Raw genomic sequence first — 7982 nt, forward strand, 5'->3', positions numbered from 1 at the left:
TTTATTTATTTATTTTTGTTCCAATATTCCAAAATAAATAATAATAGTAAATGAGGAATTTACAGAAGAAGAATCTCATCTTAACTTCAATTCAGGTTGAATGCCTTAATTTTTATTTATTTATTTATTATTATTATTTGGTGACGCGGAAAACGCTCACTACACACTACTCAATAATGTGCTGTGTGCACTAGGTAAATTCCGCTCAAGTAATAGCTTGTAAATCACATGGGAGTATAGGATTGATAATGCCTTCATTTTTTGTGCACTCACAATAGCTATTGTGATTGAGAGTTGGGAGATACTTTGTGGTATGGAGTGGGCTTGGAATAAAGGGTTTCGAAAAAGCGAAATTTGGAGTGACTCGCAGAAGTAGAATGGATTATGGGGGCTAGTATGCAATTGGGACCTGATGGAGAAAATTGACTCCGGGGTATGTAATTATACGGGTCAATAATCTCCATAAGAAAGGATGATTGCAGGGAATCAATAAATAAGAAATAAATAGGCATGATACAAGATATTTAACGTGGAAGCCAATACGGTGAAAACCACGAGCCTTTTTGGGTTAAGTCAAGCCGTAATCCACTAAGTTGTAGGTGTAGTACATGTACATAGGTAAGGCCATGGCCATAAAATATATGGAAGAAGAAAGAATATGTATGTAGCTAGAGGAGAGGTTTTATATTTGAGACTGGCGTCCCCCTTCGTCTGTAGCCCGGAGCTTTTATACAATATTATTTGTGCAGTTGTAACTTCCCGTAGTCTTCCCTTAATCTTTCCTACTTTCTTGCCATGATTTCTTCCTCCTTTGACTAGTATCATTATTATTATTTGTGCAGTTGTAACTTCCCGTAGTCTTCTCTTAATCTTTCCTACTTTCTTGTCATGACTACTTTCCTAAAACAATTGTCTGACTATTACACGTCCCGAACCTCTGTAATAGCGTTATACATCCAATTAATATAATATTTCTACTCCTATTGTCATTTTATCATTCGTTCTTTATATTCAATCATATATTCGGGTTGTATAATCCGGACCCCCGGTTCAAATAATCCATCAGGACCCATGCGAAATATCATTGAGAAATGCAAGAGTTGGATAGATCATGCGATGGACATTTCGTTGAAGCACGTTCACCACAAGCAAAATTAAGTAGCTAATATTTTGACCAACTTAGTAACAATTGAAGTAAAATGGTGAGAGCTCCCTCATGATCCGAGAGCCTTAAATGATGATTGTCTAGGGGTCTTGACTTCTAAAGAGATCAACATGAGATGCAATTAGCCTCTTTCTCTTAGGGTTTTTTTTTTCCTTCCACTGATTGAAATAAATTGTGAGTTGACTAAATTGATTGTTTCTAAATAACTACAAAATACATATGATTGAATTGAAAGTTGTATCTAATTTTAAAATATAAATTGAAAATATAATAAATCCACGTAAAAATATCCATTTCCCCTTATTTTATTGGCATATAATTAGCATGAGTTATTTTTTGGTAATATATATATTTTTTTAGTGTACATCCAAAGCTCAAACCTTAAACCTCCCACATAAAGAACCAACCGGATACCACAAGCCACTTGGTTCTCATGATTTCTTGTTAATGTTTAATCAAAACATTAACTATTTTTTGAATAAAACATTAACTATATAATCAAATACGGTGGTTAAATGTTGAATATTAAATTTGAAAGTGTAATTATAACTCATTAATACTGCGTACAAAAAAAATATTAATGCAAGTAGAACATAGTTATAACCTTAATATGGAGTCTTCTGTAGATTAAAAATACCAGTATTAAAGAGTAGAAACACTTGGAAAATTCAATTTTTTATAACTAATGTCGAGTTGACACTCCGAGCAAGTTTTCCTGCTTAATTTGTGGGTAGATTTGCATATAGTTTTATATATAGTCATAAGTCATAACTCAATAAATAGTAATACATCTTATTTTATTTGATATTTCAGCTTTTGGGTGTTTCCACACAATGATTAAGAAGTAGTTGCCCCCCTTGGTAGGGTTTCTTATTGTACAAAAATAATTTTGTAATCTATCTAAACACATTTTAAAAAGTGTTAACTTATCGTAAAATTATATCAAACACTTCATATAAATTGATAGAAATATTAGGTATGGACTCTAAATGGATGAACCACATTAGGCAAACAAAGAATGAAACAATTAATGTAATAGGTTTGTTGTGAGTATTGGACACTAGTCCTTTCATACAGTGAATCATTGAGTTCTAGTAATTTATATATATATATATATATATATATATATATATATATATATATTTTGATATTATTGACTCTATTATAATATAATATAGACCTACTGAAGTACAAAGAGTTAATACCAAATTTAAACATGAGACATCTAATTTGAAAGGCCATAGTTATGTCACTAGACCACGAGGCCTTTGTTGGTGAGGAGGAAGCAACCCAACACCACATTATTGCATGGATCATGGTCCACACAATTGTATAAACCATAAATAAAAAATACATTTTTAATATACTAAGGGTACATTATTTATGTACGTAAGATACATTTTTTAAAAGTACATTTTTAATATATTAAAGATACATTATTTTATATAATCTAACTTCGGTATAAAAATAATGTACCCCACAATACAAAAATAATGTACTTTTAATATATTAAAAATGTACTTAATATTCATGATCCACACAATAGTTTGCAACCTCATTTTCCTTGGGGCCGCATGCAGGTTAACATTACTCCGAGAGTATTAATAGCGGAGCAATAAATACAAACAAAAAGCTCTGTACTTTTATCACTCATGTTTTTTCTTTTTTATGTCAACTAAAGTACTTCCCCTCTCTCTCTCTCTCTCTCTCTCTACAATCCGTAATGCTGTGAAGTTTCTCCCTCTCTCTCTCTCTAGAAATCGCTTCAAACACTCGCATTGTATATATGCAAAACCCTAGGATCTCTCCGATCCTCTCCCCGCGATCGCCGTCGGAGCTCGGCCCCCAGCTTCCATGATCTGAGCTGATTTTCCGTCCGGCTCATTATTTGCTTCCGATTGGGGTTGTTGCTTAGGTTTGCGTTGGAGAAATGTATAAGAACCAGCTGCAGGAACTGGCGCAGAGGAGCTGCTTCAACCTGCCGTCGTATAGTTGCATCAGAGAAGGCCCGGATCACGGGCCCCGATTCAAGGCCACGGTGAACTTCAACGGCGAGACCTTCGAGAGCCCCCATTACTGCTCCACGCTTCGCCAGGCTGAGCACTCCGCAGCTGAGGTGGCGCTCAATGCTCTCGCCAACCGTGGACCTTCCAATTCTCTTGCCGCCAGAATTTTGGTGAGTCTTCGAGTTTAGCTGGCGATAAGCTGGGGCTGTTCTATTTCTCTCTTAGTTTGATTGTCGGTGCAGTATTTTCCCTCATGGTTTACATTCCTGTGCATGTTTCATTTTATTTCATCATTTAACTTGCTTATACTGAATTGGTAACTTGAATTCCAGAAGAGAATCACTTGCATTGTGATTTTGATTAAACTTTTACTGGTGAATATAAAAAACCCATTAGAACATTTGGAAAATAATCAAAATACTCTTACATCGTATTCAGTTTTATTGCCATTGACATGTCAATGATCATGAAATGACATTTAATCCACGGTGATTGAATTTCTAAACCATGGACAGTTTCCAAGGAAACCAATATCTAGTCATCTTTGGTCAGTTTGGTGTAAGAAGTGAGTGACTGGAAATTCTCCCGAGTTCACTTTCTCACTTATAAGACACTCGATGACTTGGGGTAGGGCTTGAATAAAAAGGGTCCTTCATCACATCCATCACCATGGCTTACTGCCTTCTCCATTGGCCTATTGATATTCCTCCTCTGTCTGCATTGAAATTCAAACGACATCCTCCATTTGAAATCAAATAGGATTATAGGAAACTACAACGGTGTCAATAATAACCTTGATACTAAGAAATATAAGTGACGAGAGAAGATAATCAAGATATATTGATCATTTGCAGGCTTTGTAAGACAGGTTGTTCTGCACAAGTGCATTTTATTTTGGTATTATTTGCAATCTGCTTGTCATCTTGTGTATGTTGTTTGTGATGTTTGCATGCAGTTACGTTTGATTCAAGATGTATTTTGGCTTGGGGAGAGCTACTGAATATTGTGTGTCTTACCTTTTTTGCACCTTAAAGTGGAATTACTAAAAGTCGTCTATAATCCTTATGGTTTAAATGTGTGACAAGTTATGAGGCAAATAAAAAAGGTAATAACACCGTCTACTTGTACAATAATGTTGGATATTGGATTCTTATATTATTGTAATGAGGGCTGCTTTTCTCCTAAATGTTCATTTCCCCTTTCCTTTATTGCAAGAAAAGTCTGTACTCTGTAGAGAGGAAGAGGAGCAGAGAGTGGGAAATGACAGCTCATGTTACACAGTAGGTAGTTCTACTCGTGTATCAGATTCTACAACTCACCAAAATATATGCTTCTTGCATATTAATATTTTTCACATATAGAATGATATCTTTAAGTTGTTATTGGCAACGTGAGAGGTACATCCCTGCATGATGAATTTCTTACGTGTCTATGCTCACTTAAGCATTTAAAGGGGCTAGAGTACTAATATGCTAACTATTGGGTGCTTGTTTGACACATATCTTATTGTGGCTTAGCTACTTCAATACACATAAGCTGGCCAAATGCTAAACAGAGAGAGAGAGAGTCTTTTTATTAAAGGTAGAGACAAAAAGCCTCTTTTCTAATAAGCTTCAAAGTTAGAACCTCTTACTGTGTTAAATAAGGACAATAGTGTTATTAACCTTTTAAATTGCAGCTTATGGTTTCCATGCAATGATTCTCTCTTGTACTCCACTCTTGGAATTGGTTATATACTTATATAATATTCTTTATGCTTTCTTACTAATTACATCAGTCCACAAAATTTACAGGATGAGACAGGAGTATACAAGAATCTCTTGCAAGAGGTTTCTCAAAGAGTAGGAGCATCATTGCCGGCATACACTACATTCAGATCAGGCCTAGGACATCTACCTGTCTTTACAGGTACTGTGGAATTGGCAGGTGTTATATTTAGTGGGGAGCCAGCTAAAAATAAAAAGCAAGCTGAAAAAAATGCAGCCATGGCAGCTTGGTCGTCCCTAAAATTATGTGAGTGATCCAAGTCCTTGAAACTTTATATTCTTTTTGATACAGTTTTACACTATTATAGCTAAAATAGGAATTATCAAATTCTCATATAGTTGTGCTAAGAGAATTGACTTTCTTGAGTTCCTTCTAATGAAGGTAAATATTTTCAAATTGATTTTTCTTTTGGATTTAATAATAATAGTAATTAATGGGAATGTTTTGGATAAATTATCTCCAAGTATCTGGTGGGAATTTGACTTCTACTGTGCAGTTGGAGCATTGCATTGCCCCAAATAGCATGCATTCAAGTGCTCTCCCAATACCCAAATAAAGCCCAAGTTATTAAAGTTGATCTTTACACATCAAGCATTGATCCAATAACTAATTAACTATGCATCCATATGCTCTCCCAAACGAAGCCTTAGTTATTAAAATTGATCTCTACACAGTAGGCATTGGTCCAATCAAGCATTGGATGGTATTTTGTACGTGGTTAACTGCTTAAGTTTCCTTAATAAATAATTTTTGGATCAACTATCTGAATCAGCACTGATATATATATATATATATATATATATATATATATATACACACACACACACACATTTATTTGTTTATTTTTATTATTATTATTTTTTGCTTTCTTCCCTGGTATACAGCTGGTTGCTCTTGATAATGTGATTCATCTATTATTCTTATACATTGCATGATATGCACCTTTTTGTCTACGCAGTGGCACAACAATCTGAGAGTTCAACACCAGATAAGGGGAGAAATGATGAGCAAGAGCATGTAACTGTAGCACGTGCTTTACAAAAATTTCTGATCAAGGCAAAGTTGGCTAGAGTACCGTTTCCTATAAATTTTTCCAGTCCTAATCCAAGACCATCAAGTACACATCAAATTACAACTACAACATCCAAAATACTTCCCCTGATATGCCCAAGAACGGCTAGTCGCAGTAGACCTGTCAGTCCAGTATGTTTAAGAACTACCGCTCAAAGTAGACACATGAATGCAGCATTAAATGAGGCATCCTTTAGTTCGAGGACGGCTCAACCTGAGATGTTTCCTGCAGCCAGTGCTGCACCTTACATTCCTGTTCGGCATTTTAGCCCCCACCACAGGATTGCACCTCCGGTGACAATACGGAATGCTATTCCTGTTTTTTCTGCACCACCAATTCCTCCACCTTCTCAGTCTCCAAGAGTAATAAGGCCGGCAACACTAGGGGTGGCGCCATCCGTCTCTATTAGGCATGTTGTGCCAGTTTATGCTGCTCCTCCTCCCCCTGTTCGAGCAGAGGAATTACCTGTAGTAGATCGACAACCTCAACAAAAGCAGCCCCCATCTTCTAAAGCTCCACCAGTTTGTAATGAAGCACTGAATCCTAAAGCACCAGAAATTCAAGTACATCACCAACCATCTAAACCGGCATCAGGCAGAGCAGATGAACCATCACTTTCAAGAACTTCACAGATCCAGCTCGAGGCACCACCTAGTCACCAAGTCTTACCAAAAAAGGTAGAGGAGCCAATTCTTTCTGAAACTCTGCCACCTCAAGTTGATTCGCAGCTTCCAAAGATTTCAACTGACCTGGAGCCAGCTCCTTGCCAGAGTAATGAACAGACTGCTGTAATGGACAAGCCCCAGGAGTCTCTGGAAATCGAGAATTTCAAACAGCTAAAGATCTGATGCCCGCCAGAGGAATGTCATGAGCTACAGGCACCTTCAATGGCCTTTCGTACTGGGTGCCATCATATGTGGCCTTATTGTAGTGCTTAACCTTTTCCTTTGTTTTTGTTCCATCAAATATTTTGCTTTCTAGTAGAGTTTCAGTAGCTATTTTCAAAAAGTGACGAAATGATTATGAAAGAGTGAATTTAGAAAAGTGCATATCTGGCTAGTAGGGAGGCTTCTATCTATACAGATGCTTAAGAAATACGTAGGTGTGATTTTTTATTTTTTGACCAGTTGAGGGTAGTGGCTTTCCTTTTTGTCGTATTTCATGGCTTTACAATCAGGTATTCAAATTGCATGGGCAGTGACTAGTAAGCTGTTTTTGTTAGTGATGCTTCGCTAAGTTGTACCTTGGAACCAGAGAGAGATTGGGAGATGAAGTTAGTTGTGAGATTGGATGGGAGTATTATTGAGTATATGAGGTTGGTTAGAAGGGGTAGGAAGAGTATATAATCATTGTAAAATGGCCCAAGCCCCAATATGAAAAAGTTGTAATAAAAATTTACCTCCCAATTTCCTCTCATCTCTTCTCCCTACTGTCTGCATTGTTCTGGAACTTATCCTTCGTTTCTTGGCTTAATCAAAGCAGAGTGTTACAAATTTAGAGGTGCAGTGGAAAAATGAATTATGTGAACTGTCCTTTTAGTCTTTTACTGATTGATATAATGGGTATGTGATTAATGGTGGGCTGAACTTTTTGGTTGATGTCATGTGTGTAGGAGCTGACCTATGGTTCAATCCCTCCAAGCCTTCAATTTGTGTTGGATAGGGGTTCAAACTCCTAAAACTGGTAAGAGGGAGTTGAAGAGTATACTAAAAAAAATGAAACTCTGAAGAGGGTACAGATTCCAGATAATGTTGATGGTCTACCCAAATGTCTAAAGAAATAAATCAGATACATTGATACAAATCGAGTGTTTGTCAAAGTTGCTGGAATAGCTCAGTTGGTTAGAGCGTGAGGCTGTTAACCACAAGGTCGGAGGTTCAAGCCCTCCTTCTAGCGGATTTCATTATTTTACAATCCTTTGGGGAAAATTATATGGTCCAGTATTTTACAACCCTTTGCGGTCCAGACCACG

General features: G+C 36.6%; 1 protein-coding gene and 1 non-coding gene across 3 annotated transcripts; both read left to right on the forward strand.

The window, feature by feature from the left end:
* The first annotated feature begins 2867 nt into the window (after nt 1–2867).
* Nucleotides 2868–7124, forward strand: LOC109192322 (double-stranded RNA-binding protein 2-like). 2 transcript variants are annotated; one of them, XM_019342899.1, is made up of 4 exons: nt 4145–4276; nt 4392–4451; nt 4965–5184; nt 5897–7124. In XM_019342899.1, the coding sequence occupies exons 1-4, from the start codon at nt 4259–4261 to the stop codon at nt 6856–6858; spliced, it is 1260 nt and encodes a 419-aa protein (XP_019198444.1). In that variant the 5' UTR covers nt 4145–4258; the 3' UTR covers nt 6859–7124. The 2 variants fall into 2 exon arrangements, with proteins under 2 accessions (XP_019198443.1, XP_019198444.1); XM_019342898.1 differs by lacking the exons at nt 4145–4276; nt 4392–4451 and adding an exon at nt 2868–3341.
* A 708-nt stretch (nt 7125–7832) lies between these two features.
* TRNAN-GUU lies at nt 7833–7906 on the forward strand. The gene has a single exon. It is a non-coding gene; the product is annotated as a tRNA-Asn (tRNA).
* Nucleotides 7907–7982: the final 76 nt, after the last annotated feature.

The sequence above is a fragment of the Ipomoea nil genome, unplaced genomic scaffold (assembly GCF_001879475.1).
Source record: "Ipomoea nil cultivar Tokyo-kokei standard unplaced genomic scaffold, Asagao_1.1 scaffold1770, whole genome shotgun sequence".
NCBI classification, from domain to species: Eukaryota; Viridiplantae; Streptophyta; class Magnoliopsida; order Solanales; family Convolvulaceae; genus Ipomoea; species Ipomoea nil.

Bases quoted from the DNA above. Each gene is read 5' to 3' on its own strand.
- LOC109192322 (XM_019342898.1), top strand. From the start codon at position 3,096: ATGTATAAGAACCAGCTGCAGGAACTGGCGCAGAGGAGCTGCTTCAAC. The intron at 3,342-4,964 runs GTGAGTCTTCGA...CAAAATTTACAG, and splicing joins CTCTTGCCGCCAGAATTTTG to GATGAGACAGGAGTATACAA. The intron at 5,185-5,896 runs GTGAGTGATCCA...TTGTCTACGCAG, and splicing joins TTGGTCGTCCCTAAAATTAT to TGGCACAACAATCTGAGAGT.